Below are 17,500 nucleotides of genomic sequence, written 5' to 3'. Positions count from 1 at the left end.
CTCTGACTTTCAGTAGTGGAGAATTCAGTTGGCCCCACCAACACCCATACACAGAGATATACTCCTGCAGCCACTGGAATGGTACAGGGACCCACCTGTTACGCGTTAATGGAGGTTTCAGACACAGTGGTTGCGTTCCGAATCTCATACTCTTTCTTTTTTCTATTCTACATACTACATCCGACGATAAAAAGAATCTAGTTAGGATGCAGTAGGCATACTATTGGGACATACTTTACTCTCTTATTTCATCATAACATTGCGCCTTGATCTTGCCTCTTGCTTTTATATCCGTCGCATCCCCGTTTGTTTTCATATGGAGGCTTCGTCGATGTTACGTCACTTCACGTGCGCACTGGATTGTGGGTCAGAATCGCCCAAATGGGATGCACTTTTCAACACTAACAATCTTGGCCGCATGAAGTAGGACATCCGGGTACTTCTAACCATCCTAAATCTGGCCATAAGAATCGGGACATCCTAAATCTTTTTTCTACATACTATATAGTAGAAAGTATGCGATTCGGAACGCAACCATTGTCTGTGTCAGATTCCTATTACTCGCTATCAGAATCAGACTCCATCACTGTTTCCAAAGCTTCATGCACTTCTTGTGTAAAGGCTCCCTCCATATTGCCAGGTAAGAAATAACTAGTTCCAGAGTTTGCTTTGTATAAACTCTGGTTTCAATGGCAGCTGTGTAAACAGCTCAACGACTTGTTATGTGTCTCTGACGGCTGCACCTTTGATGTGATTGAAGATGGCCCATGTTTTAACTTATTTGAAGCAGTGCACTGCACATGCTTGTGTGTATGGACCTCAGGTAGGTGTGTGTGCTGTGCATTTATACAAAGTCATCTTTAGAGGGATTTTGAACCTCTGCATGAAAAACTACACATGGAACACAGTGAATGAAAACAGTGCCACTTGAAAACCACTAGCCTTTTGCTCATAATGTCTAGGTCATGGGGATACACACACACACACACACACACACACACACACACACACACACACACACACACACACACACACACACACACACACACACACACACACACACACACACACACACACACACACACACACACACACACACACACACACACACACACGCACACACACACACACACACACACACACACAGTCTCTCTCATACACACAACTTTATTTAGCCAATGATGTCCCTGTTACACTGTTCTTGGCCCGTTCACTGTTCACTGTTCACTTCTGGATAATAACAAAAAGAGTGGAAAATGTGCATGGACTGCAGGTGAGGTTCTTTTCCTAACACAAAAATTCAATTTATGATTAGTACTGATGTTGGTTTAAAATTCAAGCCTAAAAAAGTTGGAAAAATATCGATGTATAATATTTTTTATAGCTACCTTTTTCAAAAGTCCATTTTACGTACCTTAGCGGTATGAGTGTCAGTTTATTACACTGTACAAAAAATAATAATGCCTAAATATCTGTGTTGCTGCTCAGCATTGACATATCCCAGGCCTAATAATTCAATACAAAAAAAATTAGTTTGCATGTAGTATATTGAAAATAATAAACATTTTCAGTTTTTTCCTCCAAAATACGATGTCATCATGACCAAAACCTGGCAATTAAAGGGTTAACATCTTTTAAAATTCACGACTATTTTATATTAATAGTTAGGGCAGATGTAGGGGAAAAGAATTGGCAAAAAAAAGTTAAAAAAAAGATTGTATAACATTTTTTATAGCTACCTCAATGAAATGTCCATTTTACGGACCTTAGCGGTACGAGTGTGAGTATTTGACACTGCACAAAAAATAATAATGCCTGAAAATCAGTTTTGCTGCTCATCATTGACACATCACAGGCCTAATAATTCAACACAAAAAAAATTAGTTTGCATGTAGTATATTGAAAATATTTCAGTTTTTCAGTTTTTTTCATCTAAAATACGATGACATCATGACCAAAACCTGGCATTTAAAGGGTTAACATCTTTTAAAATTCATGTATATTTTATATTAATAGTTAGGGCAGATGTAGGGGAAAAGAATTGGCAAAAAAAAAGTAGAAAAAAATGAATGTATAATATTTTTTATAGCTACCTCAAGGAAATGTCCATTTTACGGACCTTAGCGGTACGAGTGTGCCTAATATTATAACGGGCCCTAAGGGTTTTAAACATGTTTGTTGTTGTTGTTGTTGTTGTTGTTGTTGTTGTTTACCTCTAAAGGAGTTTTGTGTCCGTCTCTGAGGAACCTGCAGCAGCCGTACCGACCCTGAGAGAGAGAGAGAGAGAGAGAGAGAGAGACAGACAGAGAGACAGACAGACAGACAGACAGACAGACAGACAGAGAGACAGACAGACAGACAGACAGACAGAGACACAGAAACACACACAAACAGACATCTCAAACAGTGTATTCACATGTAAAAATGCATTATGAGTGAAGGGAGATAGTCCAATAATTATCCAAATATGTTCGCCACCATGTATGGCTTTACGCTGTCTTCATACTCACTTAAACATTTTAATGAATTTTTTGAGATTTAAAAAGTATGTCCTTTTATTGCATTATGAAAAGGGCAAGATGGCTTTAAAAACAGGGGAAAAAACTGTTTTTTCTAGAAGCATCATGCCAAATTCTAATATACAAATTCATATGTATGTGTGCCTATGGTGAGAGTGAGAGAGTGTGTGTGTGTGTGTGTGTGTGTGTGTCTGTCTGTCTGTCTGTCTGTCTGTCTGTCTGTCTGTCTGTCTGTCTGTCTGTCTGTCTGTCTGTCTGTCTGTCTGTCTGTCTGTCTGTCTGTCTGTCTGTCTGTGTGCCTGTCTGTGTGTCTGTCTGTCTGTCTGTCTGTGTGCTGACCTGTAGTTTGGAGATGATCTCCTCCTTGGTCAGGTTGACGATGGAGATATCTGTCTGTCTGTCTGTCTGTGTGCCTGTCTGTCTGTCTGTCTGTCTGTCTGTCTGTCTGTCTGTCTGTCTGTCTGTCTGTCTGTCTGTCTGTGTGTCTGTCTGTCTGTCTGTCTGTCTGTCTGTCTGTCTGTCTGCCTCTCTGTCTGACCTGTAGTTTGGAGATGATCTCCTCCTTGGTCAGGTTGACGATGGAGATGTCCTCCACAGCGAAGGCCGGGTAGGAGATGATGGCCAGGACTCCGGCATCCACCTCCTTAGAGATGGACGCCCGCGGCAACATGGAGGTCAGGATGGACTGGACAGAGGGAGGGACATGATAGGGTTATTTATTGATTCATATGATGTTGACATTGCTGTTCAATATTACATTTGTAGTGTGTGTTTGTGGGACAAAGGACAGAAAACGGGGCGGGGTGGCGGGCGTGAGCTACTGTTCTAATGCAAATCAAACAACATATTAATTGAGTTTGGTTACAATATGTATTCATTTATATTTAGTTTAACTTTTGTGTCATCCCCATGTCAGCTCAGCTGATCGGCTCGAGCCAACAGCGGTCAGTCGGTGTGTGTATCTGTCTGTGTGTGTGTGTGTGTGTGTGTGTGTGTGTGTGTGTGTGTGTGTGTGTGTGTGTGTGTGTGTGTGTGTGTGTGTGTGTGTGTGTCTGTCTGTCTGCCTGTCTGCATCTCTCTCTGTCTGCCTCTCTGTCTGTCTGCCTCTCTCTCTGTCTGTCTGTCTGTCTGCCTGCCTCTCCCTCTGCCTGTCTGTCTGTCTGTACCTGGCAGTGCTGTATGTCGTCAGCCAGCGCGTGCACCACAGACCCCGGTCCCCCTTTGGCTCCAAACAGGTTCAGGTCGTCCAAGGCCTCCAGAGCCGCCTGCAACCATGGCAACAATATAGTGTCATTCAGTAGTATATATACACAATGGTGTTTACATATAGGTTGCATTCCAAATCGCATACTTTCTACTATATAGTATGTAGAAAAAAGATTTAGGATGTCCCAATTCTTGTGGCCAGATTTAGGATGGTTAGAAGTACCCGGATGTCCTACTTCATGTGGCCAAGATTGTTAGTGTTGAAAAGTGCATCCTATTTGGGCGATTCTGACCCACAATCCAGTGTGCACGTGAAGTGACGTCACATCGCCTCCATATGAAAACAAACGGGGATGAGACGGATATAAAAGCAAGAGGCAAGATCAAGGCGCAATGTTATGATGAAATACAAGAGTAAAGTATGTCCCAATAGTATGCCTACTGCATCCTAACTAGATCGTCACATGTAGTATGTAGAATAGAAAAAAGAAAGAGTATGCGATTTGGAACGCAACCCTAGTACACACACTGCCCCCCTCTGTAGGCTGTGTATTAAAACCAGCTTCTTTGTTTTCAGCACAGAGTTCAGTTTATTTCGATCACACAGATTCACAACATTACATACATGAGTAAAAAACACAAAAAACAAAGTTGACACAGTAGTAGCACATCAAACTAGATTAAGTTGCATGTCACGATCAAACGGTCTATTATAAATCCATCTCATTAATGAAGGGAACCTCCTGCACTGGTGCCTGTTTCCAAGGGCTTAAATTAAACTATGCGTGTGTGTGTGTGTGTGTGTGTGGGTGTGTGTGTGTGTGTATGTATGTACTATTTCTGAGTGAGGCCATTCTTGGAAGACCACGGATAACTTGATACCAGCCAAGGACAGGACACACACACAGACACACACACACACACACACACACACACACACACACACACACAGACAGCGCGATAACTAATATGTGAAAACTTCATATCTACAATAATCAATGTTGGATTTATTTTATATATCACATAACATACGTGTTACTTGGACCTTCTATTTTTGTGCTTTCTTTGCTATTGTCTTGTACATTTCTGCTTTCCTTTTGTTGTGTGGAGTTCTGTGTGTCTGTTAAAAATGGAAAATAATTCATCCGACCCGTGGACCTTTACTGCAGGACATCCCCTCTCTCTCTCTCTCTCTCTCTCTCTCTCTCTCTCTCTCTGTCTCCTAATTTCAACTCTGTACTATCTAATAAAGCTTGAAAATGCCAAAAGATAATCTAAAAAAAAAAAAAAAAGGAAAATAATTAAGAAGATTACCAGAAAAAAATGTTTTAACATGAAATTGAATAAAATATTTTTTTCATGATAGAGAACTGTAGAAAAACGATTTGTTTTGTAGCTAAAAACGAGGCCTAAACCATAAGGGATTCTAACTAGCGGCAGCATTAGCCTGTATTTATTTACACTGACATCGTTGTGTACACTCCCAGCACTTAAACTAAACCTTTCATCCGATCCCTGTTGGTTAGAGGAGTCTGGGTTCGTCTAAATGTCGGCGTAAAGGCCGCCAGCGTGACTCGACACCAACACACACACACACACACACACACACACACACACACACACACACACACACACACACACACACACACACACACACACACACACACACACACACACACACACACACACACACACACACACACACACACACACACACACACACACACACACACACACACACACACACACACACACACACACACACACACACACACACACTTTGAGATTTTTATTTCCCTGAAGCAGCTGGTCTGACTCAGTGGTGGTGTAGTAGAGTTGGTGCTTTATACATTTCTTATTTGAGTTACTTTAAGAGAGAAATGTTTTGAACTGAAATCTTTAAGTTTTCGTTGAGGGATATAAAGGATTAAATGTTAAAAAAAAAAAAAATCCTTTTCCTCTAGACAACAAATCTAAAAATGCAGCCAAAATTAGCACTGCCCTCCATCCATTATCACACTCCCAAAACAAGGTGTGTGTGTGTGTGTGTGTGTGTGTGTGTGTGTGTGTGTGTGAGTGAGTGAGTGAGTGAGTGAGTGAGTGAGTGAGTGAGTGAGTGAGTGAGTGAGTGAGTGAGTGAGTGAGTGAGTGAGTGAGTGAGTGAGTGAGTGAGTGAGTGAGTGAGTGAGAGAGTGTGTGAGTGTGTGTCTGTGTGCATGTGTGTGAGTGTGTGTGCATTGACCTTGGCCATGCCTATAGAGCTGGCGTTGATCTCAGTGATGCCCTGGTTGGTTTTGTCTCCTCTCTCCCACATCCCGTAATCCTGAAAAAATAAGGAGACCTTAAAATTAGGGACTTCATTTTTAACCATTTAGCTGATAAAACATTTTAACCGATTAAAGGTGCAGTGTGTAATATGAAATCATCACAACAGTTGGTCTCTAATGGCTCCCGTTCAGAGAAGCAACAGAAATTCTTCAAGAACATTCCAGCTTTTAGTTCTGGTGATGGACACAGTGTGGCCAACTGTTCCATTCTGTGCTTCTGTAAGAGCTAAAGACATTCCAACTATGACGCTTCCAAAATGGCGGCGCCCATGCCTTGGTCCATGGAATGGAGAAATATGGAGATATAAGAGACCCTTTCTAAAGGGAAAAAATAATAATTCTAAAAAAAAAAAAAATCAGCTATTATGCACTAAATTAAACGTACTTATGGATATTATAATTATTTTCTAACAAGTCTGCTATGAAAAAAATCCCAAATTCTACACACTGCAGGTTTAACACAATCAGTTAGGGTTAGGGTAAGACTTAAAAAAACAAAAAAACGTTATACATGTCAATCAACTCATGTGTGCATGTCGACACTTAAACTCAACCATCAAGAAAATGGTTCAGTATTTGAATGGTAAAAGACTTACAGCCACTTTGTAAGCCGCCTCAATGTAGAACATGAGATTCTGAATCACGTCCACTTCGTCCTGCGTGTAGATGATATGAAGCCCTGGTGACACACAGACATTCACCGTTTATTTATTATTTAGGTTTTGTATAGTTAGTGAATGAAGGCAGAACATTTCACCCATAATGCAATATTTATTCAAAGTATTTTTTAAACTTTTTATAATGAGAATTTTTTAATACATTTTATTTTAGTATCAAAATACATTAATAAAAGTAAAAGTAAAAGTATAAATTTCTGATTGTTAGCTTATTTCATTTCACAAGCCGGAGCTAAGTACAATACATTTTTAAAAAGTGCAAAGTAAATTACCATCTTAAATAAAATATATAAACGGTATAAAGATGAATAAAAAGAAATACAATGAAAACATGGCTCTTTGGTGTAAACATGAAAAGAAAATAATAATAATTATAGTACATTAAAAAAAATATATTTAACATGAAACATAATTAAAATAAATTAAATTAAACAAAGGACAAAATACTATAATAATAATAATAATAATAATAATAATAATAATAATAATAATAATAATAATAATAATAATAATAATAATAATCATCATCATAATACTTTTTAATTTTCTATTTACAATAAAAAAATCAAAGGTGTCTCATTGTTGCTATGTTACCAGAGGCGGTCATCTGCGCGAGGTAGAGCAGGAACAGTGAAGTGGCGTCGACCTGCAGGTGACCCCACTCATCGTCCCCGACAATAGACGCACAGGTCTTTGTGTTGTACTTAGCGTGGAGCGAGTCGGACGTACTTCTGCTGTATTTAAACAACTCCACCTTATCCAGCTGTTGGGGAAAATAAGACAGTGTATAAAAGGGTCTCCACTGCAACCGCCATTGTTTTTATAGAACGCACAGATTGGTACAAAACACTGTGCAATAGGAACCAGAGCATAGCCTGCAAAAGTATCAAACTTAAAGGGGGCACTGCGTAATATGACATCATCTAGAAAGTTCTAGAATGCAACGCTCCCTGGGTAACCCGACCCCTTTCGAATAATAACAGAAGCTACAGTGGCCTTCAAGGACAAGAACAATTCTAAACAATGCACCTGATAACATTCCAAAAACATGGATTCCGCCATAAGACTTACCCTCTCGATGTAGAAAATGTAATATTAATATTTTGTAATTCTCCGCTCAGGAGGATAATTCAGATTATTGGCAGAGGTGATTTTACACCAATGAGGACATAATTATGAATGAGGATATTGATTTTAGCTAATACATTACTTAAAATGTTACACAGTGTCCCTTTAAATAACAATATATTTTATTTGGATTGATGAATATGCCTTTAACTCTTCTCATATGTTTTACTATCATGCAACTCACCCCCATAAATGAGATTGTAAGAATAATTTTGTGAAAATGGGTTTACAGGAGCCTAAAACAAATATTGCAGCTTCCCTCGTTTTAATATTGCAATAGGTTATATCGGGATTTCAACTTTGATAAACTGTGCTGCCATAGGGTGTATGCGTTGGAAACCTAAAAATACTTTGACACAACATACCTGCCTCATTATGCACTGGAGGACGCCTCGCATTAACTTCACCACACTCTAGAGAGAGAGAGAGAGAGACAGAGACAGAGACAGAGACAGAGAGAGAGAGAGAGAGAGAGAGAGAGAGAGAGAGAGAGAGAGACAGAGAGAGAGAGAGAGACACAGAGAGAGAAATCATAATTTTATGTATTAGATATTATTATGTCTTATTATAATCTGCTTGTAATGCTGTTTTGTTGCATAAACATATTGTTCTGACATTCCATTCTGTTGTAATATTTGTAATTCTGTAATGCTTTGGCAACACTGTTTGCTTACAACAATTGTCATGCAAATAAAGCTTTTTGAATTTGAATTGAGAGAGAGAGCGACAGACACAGACACAGACACAGACAGACAGACAGACAGACAGACAGACAGACAGACAGACAGACAGACAGACAGACAGACAGACAGACAGACAGACAGACAGACAGACAGGCAGAGAGAGGGAGGGAGAGAGCGAGAGAGGGAGGGAAGACGGGAGAGAGAGAGACGGTTAAATGTCAAACATCTTTCAACATGCTGGTGTCCAATCAGAGAAACTTGAGACGGACACGAGGCAGAGCTGCAGCCAGGGAACCCCCAGGAATCTTCATTTAATACCTTTTAATGCCACTTAAAGGTGCAGTCAGTGATTCTGGAGAACGCTCGTTATCAAAATCACTTTGTCAAAATCAGTGAATATCTCCTCATGATATTGACTACCTATTATTAGTCTGTACTGTGGGTGTGGGTGTGGGTGTGCGTGTGTGTGTGTGCTGAAAAAAAAATCCAGCGTTAATACACAGCATAGGATCTTTAAATGGCCGTGTTGCTAGCTATGGTGGGCCTCCTTTGTTTACATACCAGTTTACAGAGCCTAGGCTGGGTATTAACACTGGACTGTTTTTTGCAGCACACGTTTTGACAACAAGCGTTCTCGAGAATCGCTGACTCCACCTTTAAGTATTTACTTTGGTCTCCCATTCGTTGCCTACCTGCTCCAGCTCGTATGCTTTGGCCTACTAACGTCTTCCCTCCTACATACTCAATGTTAGTATGAGTAGGACGTTAGTAAGAGTAGGACGTTAGTAGGGCTTTTAGAATGAGTAGGAAGTTAGTATAAGTAGGACGTTAGTAGGACTTTTAGAATGAGTAGGACGTTAGCATGAGTAGGACGTTAGCATGAGTAGTACGTTAGCAGGGCTTTTCCAGCACAGCCTCGGCCGTCCCCTACCTGCTCCAGCTCGTAAGCTTTGGCCTTGTCCTCGTCCCTGTCTGCGTTCTTCCTGTAGGCGAGACTCAGGGCCCACACCGAGATCACGCTGTAGACATTGTCTCTGACCCAGGAGTGGTTCTGCCCAGAGCTCACTGGCAGCAGGCCCGTCACTGGATCCTGTAAGACAAAACCCAGGGGTCAGAAAACAATCCGAACGTACTGTATACAGCTCCGGAAAAAATTTAAGAGACCAGTCCAAATATTCAGTGTCTCTCATTTTTCATATTTATAGGCATGTGTTTGAGTAGTATGAACATTTTGGTTTTATAATATAAACTACTGACAACATTTCTATCAAATTCCAATCATTTTTTTTCATTAAAGACCTACTTCACCGGTTGGAATATGAAGGTGTATTGAACTCGGAGATCCTATGAAGTACAAATGTGCAACAAAAAAAAATTAAATCGGATCATCCTAGCCTGAGAAAAGGCAGAAAGAGTGTTTTATGGTCTCACTGTCTAACCCTACATTTCTCTTTCTGTGACATGTGCTTCCTGTTGTAAAGAGGATGTTGCCATGTTGAAAACGCCAAAACAAACACACATGTAGAATAGGCATTGTAAGACTTTGTTTGACTTAGTTTGATGAGCAACTGGAATGAATATCAAACTGCAACATTTTCTCCTATGTAGATGGGCCTGCAGAACTGCTAAATAACCCTTTTCCTTGATGTTTTAACCTGCAGTGTGTAGAATTTTTGGGTTTTATTTCCAAGCAGATTTTGTAGAAAATAATTACAATATTACAAGTACGTTTAATTTAGTGCATAATAGCTGATTTATTTTTTAGAATTATTATTTTTTTCATTAGAAAGGGTCTCATATATGTCCATATTTCTCCATACTTTGGACCAAGTCCTTGTCACCGCCATTTTGGAAGTGTCATAGTTGGAATGTCATCAGGTGCATTGTTTAACATTTAGAATTGTTCTTGTCCTTGAAGGCCACTGTAGCTTCTGTTATTATTCGAAAGGGTTGGGGTTACCCAGGGAGTGTTGCATTCTAGAAGTTTCTAGAACTTACTTGATGATGTCATTTTACACACTGCACCTAAGTTATAATTTGTCATGTTATAAAAGCTAAATTATTTCAACATAAAGTGTGGTTGCGTCACTAAGGGAGAGGAATGCCTCTTCTGGGTTCAGTTGCATCAAATAAACCCAGTGTGAAAATCCACCATATCGGACCATTTGCTTCCTCATTGAAAGTAGAGTGTAACTATGGAGATGAGTGAGTTGAGATTTTTTTTTTTAAGATTATTTTTTGGCATTTTCAAGCTTCATTAGACAGTACAGAGTTGAAATGGGGAGACAGAGAGAGGGGGGGGGGGTGACCTGCAGTAAAGGTCCACGGGTCGGATTTGAACCCACGACCACTGCAACGAAGGCCAGAGCCCATATGGTACGCACTCTATCCACTACGCCACCGGAAAGCCCCCCCCCCCCCCCACATTGAGATATTTTTAATAATGGAATAGACAGAAATGCTCAGACATATTGTATAATATTATCCTAAAGTGCAGGAAGATAGATTTATTACAGTGAATGGATTGAATCAATTGCATCAACTCTTGGCTTGCAGCTGACTGTCACAGCTATGAGTGCAGTGTGCAGTGTGCAGTGTGCAGTGTGCAGTGAGCTGAATGCAACTGCACACTGGCTGGTTGCCATTTGGGCCGCATTCAAATAGTGACTTCACTCCCAGTTCATCCACTTCTATAGAGATTTTATTTAATTATTGTTAAAAAAAATAGAGGCTGGATTATTGAGAAAGTGAGGCCCAAAATCTCTGGTCTTTCCCATGTTTTAAAGTTAAGTTACGTTGCTTTATTTGTCAAATGAACACAAGGACACAGTGACATTTTTCTTTCTGCATATCCCCTCTCAAATGGTGAATGGACTCCACTTATATAGCGCTTTTCCCTGTTTTTTTTCACAGACTCAAAGCGCTTTACATTGTTTTGTACACATTCACCCCAATCACACACACATTCACACACCGATAGCAGCAGAAGCAGCTACCACGCAGGGTGCAAGCTAACTATCAGGAGCAGTTTAGGGTTCAGTGTCTCTTTGCCCAGGGACGCTTGGACATGTGGCGGGGAGACGGGGGATCGAACCACCGACCCTGTAACCCAGTGGACGACCGACCGACCGCCCTACACACTTCACTGTCGAGGAAATTCTATATTTCCGACATATCTGTAATAGAAGACTAAACTCACAGAGAATTTAAGAATTGAATTACATAATACAATAGGACAAACCAACAGAGTCACAGAGTAGAGTTGATTCAGAAGAGGCTGCCTCCTGAACAGTATTTTCAGAGACCCTTTAAGCCTCTTCAGGAGAGGGGGGTGTGTACAAACATTGACCTTAGGGTTACAGGACAACACAATAAACAGGTGGTCTCATTGTAGTCACTCACTAGATGTCTTCAAATGACAGGAACGCCAGTTACATTGCCCCCAATAAACATTCCACATACACTACAGTTAGCTAAGAATCTCTTGACTTCTTAACACATAAAGACTAGAGCAAGATTACAAGAGAGTCATTGTAGAAGAAATACATTACTACAAATAATTCTGCCCTCACAGACATGTGGCGGGGAGACGGGGGATCGAACCACCGACCCTGTAACCCAGTGGACGACCGCCCTACACACTTCACCACAGCAGCCCAAACACCATCTCTTAATCTCCTTCATTTCTCTCCGAGTCCTTATAGACATTACAACAATGATAAATTCAAAACAACATATACACAAGAAGCCCTATTGTTTTGTCCTCTGCCATTTCTCTATTTCTTTATGGAGTATGTCTGTCTCCCAGTCTCCAACCTTAGTAAGCATTCATTACTTCTTTGGGTTTTCTATTTTTGACACATTGTTTCTGCTGCCTTCCTTTCCAAGCAAAATCCTGTTGTTTGTGTTTTTAAAGGAAACTACTGAGCAGAGGAGAAGGAGGAAGAGAATTAGATATGTTAGGGTGTGTGTGTGTGTGTGTGTGTGTGTGTGTGTGTGTGTGTGTGTGTGTGTGTGTGTGTCTGTCTGTGTGTGTTTCTGTGCGTTTCTGTCAGTCTGTCTGTCTGTCTGTCTGTGTGTCTGTCTGTCTGCCTGCCTGTCTGTCTGTCTGTCTATTCTTGTGTGTCTGTTTCCATGACCACCAATACAAATTCTAGACCTTGTGAGGACAACACTTCCTGAAGGGGATATTTGAGGTTTCTGTTTTTAGGATTACAGATTGACAGTTCGCTCCAGATTATTACAGGATTAGGGATTAAGGTCAACCATGTGATTATCATAGTTTCTTTCTGTGCCTCTGGCCCTGAGGAATTTACCATCAGTAAAGCATAGAAAACCCTCGATTTGTATAATAGCCTACTAACATTAAAAAGGTGCTCTGAGGAACTTTCAGATTGTGTTCATTCTTGCGCCCCCTTTGGACAAAAGCAGTAGTGTTTTTACTACGCCAGCTGTTGTTCCTGAGTGAGTGTATGTATACCCATGACAAAGGCATTAAGGAAAACTATAAAAATAGAATTCTTTGCACTGATGGTCTCGTTTGCTGTTATATGTAATGTATGATCATCAGAAGAAAAATGAGACTGTTTCAGAAATATTTAAAAATTACTCGAAGCACCTTTAAATGCCAAGTTCCCTAAATATTGTGACATTGAAGCCCAGTGAAGGCTGTTCAACACACACACACACACGCACACGCACGCACACACACACACACACACGTTATGATTTTTACATGATGAATTTTAGTGAGGGGCTTCAGTAGTGTGCAAATACAAAACAATGTATAAGCCTCAAACATGAGACGCAATGACTGTGTAATATAGTGTGTGTGTGTGTGTGTGTGTGTGTGTGTGTGTGTGTGTGTGTGCGTGCGTGCGTGCGTGCGTGCGTGCGTGCGTGCGTGTGTGTGTGTGTGTACTCGCATGCTTGTCAGTGTGTTTTCAAAGAGCTAATACCTTGCGCAAAATATAATTGCTTCACACGCCACTCTACACCGTCTCTGACTACATGCATGAAAACATTTGAGCAACATTACCAAATCAGGTAACAACAACAATAGCAACTATTTCCGCTGCAAAACTGTTATTTATTTAACACACACACACACAGACACAGACAGACACACAGACAGACAGAGACACACACACACACACACACACACACACGCACACACACACACGCACACTTACTTGGTGCCTAAGGATAGTTTGCTGCACCATGCGGGCATAGTTGTCAAGTTTAACGCCTGAGTTGCTCCGGCTTCTCATGTTGACAGCCAGGTCAGTGGTCTCTTTACTTTAGTTCGGGTCGAGTCAACTTTTCAAATAATAACTAGCCTACAAAACAAACGTCGCAAAATCCTCGAAAGCCAAATACATTGTTAAACAGCCTTAAAACGTGACTGACAGCTTACGGGGCGACCAGAAAAAGATGCAGCCGACGGAGCAACTGCAAAGTGTTGTCAAATTGAAACCCGAAGCTGCGGTGAAATGCAGAAAGCGGAATCAGAAACTATACCGGTGAGGAGATGCTGCCTTCAAAGTAAAAGCGTGAATAAATAAATGTTTTACAGTGTCATGTCGTAGGCTTTTATTTACTATCTATGGTCATGTCACAGCCAGGCTATTGGTGCTGCAGTCTTCAAGTCAGGTGGATCAGATCGTAAAAGTACAATATATATAAAAAAAACAATATAGCCTACCCCCTTACAGGAAACAGTTCTGCATTGAAAACTAGCCATAAAGGGATTTTTCAGTATTTTTGAAGAATGGGGAACTTTGGCTTAGTAAGTGTGTGTTTCTTAATGCAGCTTGATCAATTTGTTCAGGAATGAATCTTAACATTTGGCCTAAAAACCGCTAAAAACTCATTTGAAACTGTGAAGGAAGTGCGGAAAAGACTACAAGCAATCCCAGAATGCCTTTCGCTGCTCGTTCGGTCCATTTTCAAAAGGCGTCCGCTCACAGGCAGGAACGTTAGATTGGACGTTTGTGACCGTTAAAAATCAGTTATCCGTTTTAGGTGTAGCTAAAAACGTCAAAATATACTTATCTCAACCCAGATAAATAGTTCATATCGCTTATATTTTGTTTAAGATTTTTCTAGTGTCGTATTTTAGGTAAATTCGTGTAGTTTAGAGTTTAAACGACTTTTCCGGGGAATGTTGACGGTGTAACACCAGGCTCGAAGGAGGACTAGCCGCTTTTTCTGCTTTTCCCCACTGTTGTTGTATTTTTTACTTTTCATCTTAATTCTCTGTCGTATTTTTTCCTATTTCATTCATTGTAAATGAGTTGCCAGGGAGACAGCGATGAGGACAGCTGCAGCAGTAAACGGAGGGTCGCCTATGTTTACAGCCCGGGCTACATCGAGACCTGCGACTCTTTATCCAAAGTCCCAAACCGGGTGAGTGAGTGAGAGGGACTGACAACTGAATGAGTAGCTTTTTAATACTAGGCGTTATTGTTCTAACTCGCTAGCTCTGATTTTGTTTGTATAATTTTCTTCCAGGCAAGTATGGTCCACTCGCTCATAGAAGCTTACGGACTCCTTGAAAACATGAGGTAAGTGAGTGAGTGTTGTTTGAAAGCTAATGTTACTTTTCTAACCCTTGTTATGAACATACTATTGTTTAGCGTGAATAAACAGCCTGCCATACTGTACAGAGGCAGTTCAACGGCTTACCCACTGCGCCACGAGCCCCCCCCCCCCCTTTAAACTAATTTAAAATGATTAGAGATATAGATTGTCCCCTTCACCTGGAGCAGTAAGAATGTATATCACAGACGGTGTATCATTTTGATTAACAGAAATGTATTTATTTGAGTATTACATAAAAGCAACGCAAATATCATAATTTAGCACATTTTTAAGGCTAAAACACAAACAATACAAGGACAGCTATTTAAGGCTGCTCCGAGGAACTTTAAGTTTTTTGGTGAGTGTATACCCATGACAAAGGCATTAAGAAAAACTAGATAGATTAGAATTTTTTTGCACTGATGGTCTTGTTTGCTGTTACATGTTATTTATGATCATCAGAGGGGAAATTAGACTGTTTCAGAAATATTTAAAAGTTCCTCGTAGCAGCTTTTTAAAGTGGTAAAACATGTAAATGTTACCCCCCCCCCCCTCCTCCCACAACACTCTAGAAGAAAAGTCAAATATGTTTTTCTTCTATCCATTCTCTACATCCCAGTATGGAATAAAGTCTATCTATCTATCTATCTATCTATCTATCTATCTATCTATCTATCTATCTACAGTATCTCACATAAGTGAGTACACCCCTCACATTTCTTCAAATATTTCATTATATCTTTCCATGGGACAACACTGAAGAAATGACACTTTGATATAATGTAAAGTAGTCAGTGTACAGCTTATATAACAGTGTAAATTTACTGTCGCCTCAAAATAACTCGACACACAGCCATTAATGTCTAAACTGAAGGCAACAAAAGTGAGTACACCTCTAAGAAAATTTTTCCAAATTGGGCCCAAAGTGTCAATATTTTGTGTGGCCACCATTATTTTCCAGCACTACCTAAACCCTCTTGGGCATGGAGTTCACCAGAGCTTCACAGGTTCCCACTGGAATCCTCTTCCACCCATTCATGACGACATCACGGAGCTGGTCGATATTAGAGACCTTGCGCTCCTCCATCTCCCGTTTTAAGAAGCCCCAAAGATGCTCAATAGGGTTTATGGCTGGAGACATGCTGGGCTGTCCATCACCTTTACCCTCAGCTTCTTTAGCAAGCCACTGGTCATCTTGGAGGTGTGTTTGGGGTCGTTATCATGTTGCCATACTGCCCTGCGGCCCAGTTTAAGACGGTTGAGTGCACGTTTTCAGCGTCACACCAAGAGGTTGGTTTTGGAAAATAGACGTATGAGTGCTGCCAGCATTTCTGCAGGGCTTGAAGGGGTGGGGGGTCAGCCTGTCAGTACTCAGACCATACGCCACACTCTGCATCATACTAGTCTGCATGGCTGTTGTCCCAGAAGGAAGCCTATTCTAAAGATGATGCACAAGAAACCCCACAAAAAGTTTGCTGAAGACAAGCACACTACGGACATGGATCACTGCAACCATGTCCTGTGGTCTGATGAGACCAAGATAAACTTATTTGGTTCAGATGGTGTCAAGTATGTGTGGTGGCAACCAGGTGAGGAGTACAAAGACAAGTGTATCTTGCCTATAGTCAAGCATGGTAGTTGGAGTGTCATGGTATGGGGCTGCATGAGTGCTGCCAGCACTGGGGATCTACAGTTCATTAAATGTTAACATGTACTGTGCCATACTGAAGCAGAACATGATCCCCTCCCTTCATAAACTGGGCCGCAGGGCAGTACTGCAACATGATAACAACCCCAAACACACCTCCAAGATGACCACTGCCTTGCTAAAGAAGCTGAGGGTAAAGGTTATGGCCTGGCCAAGCATGTCCCCAGACCTAAACCCTATTGAGCATCTTTGGGGCTTCTTAAAACAGGAGATGGAGGAGCGCAAGGTCTCCAATATCCACCAGCTCCGTGATGTCGTCATGAATGAGGGGAAGAGAGTTCCGGTGGCAACCTGTGAAGCTCTGGTGAACTCCATGCCCAAGAGGGTTAAGGCAGTGCTGGAAAATAATGGTGGCCACCCAAAATATTGACACTTTGGGCCCAATTTGGACATTTTAACTCAGGGGTGTACTCACTTTTGTAACCGACAGTTTAGACATTAATGTCTGTGTGTCGAGTTATTTTGACGGGACAGTAAATTTACACTGTTATATAAGCTGTACACTGACTACTTTATATTGTATCAAAGTGTCATTTATTCAGTGTTGTCCCATGAAAAGATATAATGAAATATTTGAAGAAATGTGAGGGGTGTACTCACTTATGTGATATACTGTATCTATCTATCTATCTATCTATCTATCTATCTATCTAATTAGACAGCTCAGTAA

At 40.8% G+C, this 17,500-nt stretch overlaps 2 protein-coding genes across 6 annotated transcripts in view; one reads left to right on the top strand and one right to left on the bottom strand.

Annotated features, from left to right (window-relative positions):
* The window catches only part of phka1a (phosphorylase kinase, alpha 1a (muscle)), a 38,719-nt gene extending 24,726 nt beyond the window's left edge, over window positions 1–13,993 (bottom strand). For all 5 annotated transcript variants that reach the window (XR_013845493.1, XM_080052130.1, XM_080052131.1 and 2 more), the window contains exons 1-9: window positions 13,733–13,993; window positions 9,472–9,630; window positions 8,223–8,270; window positions 7,324–7,492; window positions 6,649–6,731; window positions 5,968–6,048; window positions 3,686–3,784; window positions 3,058–3,204; window positions 2,214–2,267 (exon numbers count right to left, since the gene is read on the bottom strand). Coding sequence is in view for 4 of the 5 variants with exons in the window: in XM_080052130.1 (XP_079908256.1) it covers window positions 2,214–2,267; window positions 3,058–3,204; window positions 3,686–3,784; window positions 5,968–6,048; window positions 6,649–6,731; window positions 7,324–7,492; window positions 8,223–8,270; window positions 9,472–9,630; window positions 13,733–13,810 (918 nt within the window). In the remaining variant the exon portion in view is untranslated. The remainder of the gene's footprint in view (window positions 1–2,213; window positions 2,268–3,057; window positions 3,205–3,685; window positions 3,785–5,967; window positions 6,049–6,648; window positions 6,732–7,323; window positions 7,493–8,222; window positions 8,271–9,471; window positions 9,631–13,732) is intronic.
* A 753-nt stretch (window positions 13,994–14,746) lies between these two features.
* Window positions 14,747–17,500, top strand: part of hdac8 (histone deacetylase 8) — a 47,067-nt gene continuing 44,313 nt past the window's right edge. Inside the window, exons 1-2 of the mRNA XM_080051598.1 lie at window positions 14,747–14,948; window positions 15,054–15,106. Coding sequence (XP_079907724.1) covers window positions 14,832–14,948; window positions 15,054–15,106 — 170 coding nt within the window. The 5' untranslated portion in view covers window positions 14,747–14,831. The remainder of the gene's footprint in view (window positions 14,949–15,053; window positions 15,107–17,500) is intronic.

The sequence above is a fragment of the Ammodytes marinus genome (assembly GCF_949987685.1).
Source record: "Ammodytes marinus genome assembly, chromosome: 23".
In the NCBI taxonomy this organism is placed as follows: domain Eukaryota; kingdom Metazoa; phylum Chordata; class Actinopteri; order Uranoscopiformes; family Ammodytidae; genus Ammodytes; species Ammodytes marinus.
This window is presented reverse-complemented; position numbering and strand designations above follow the sequence as displayed.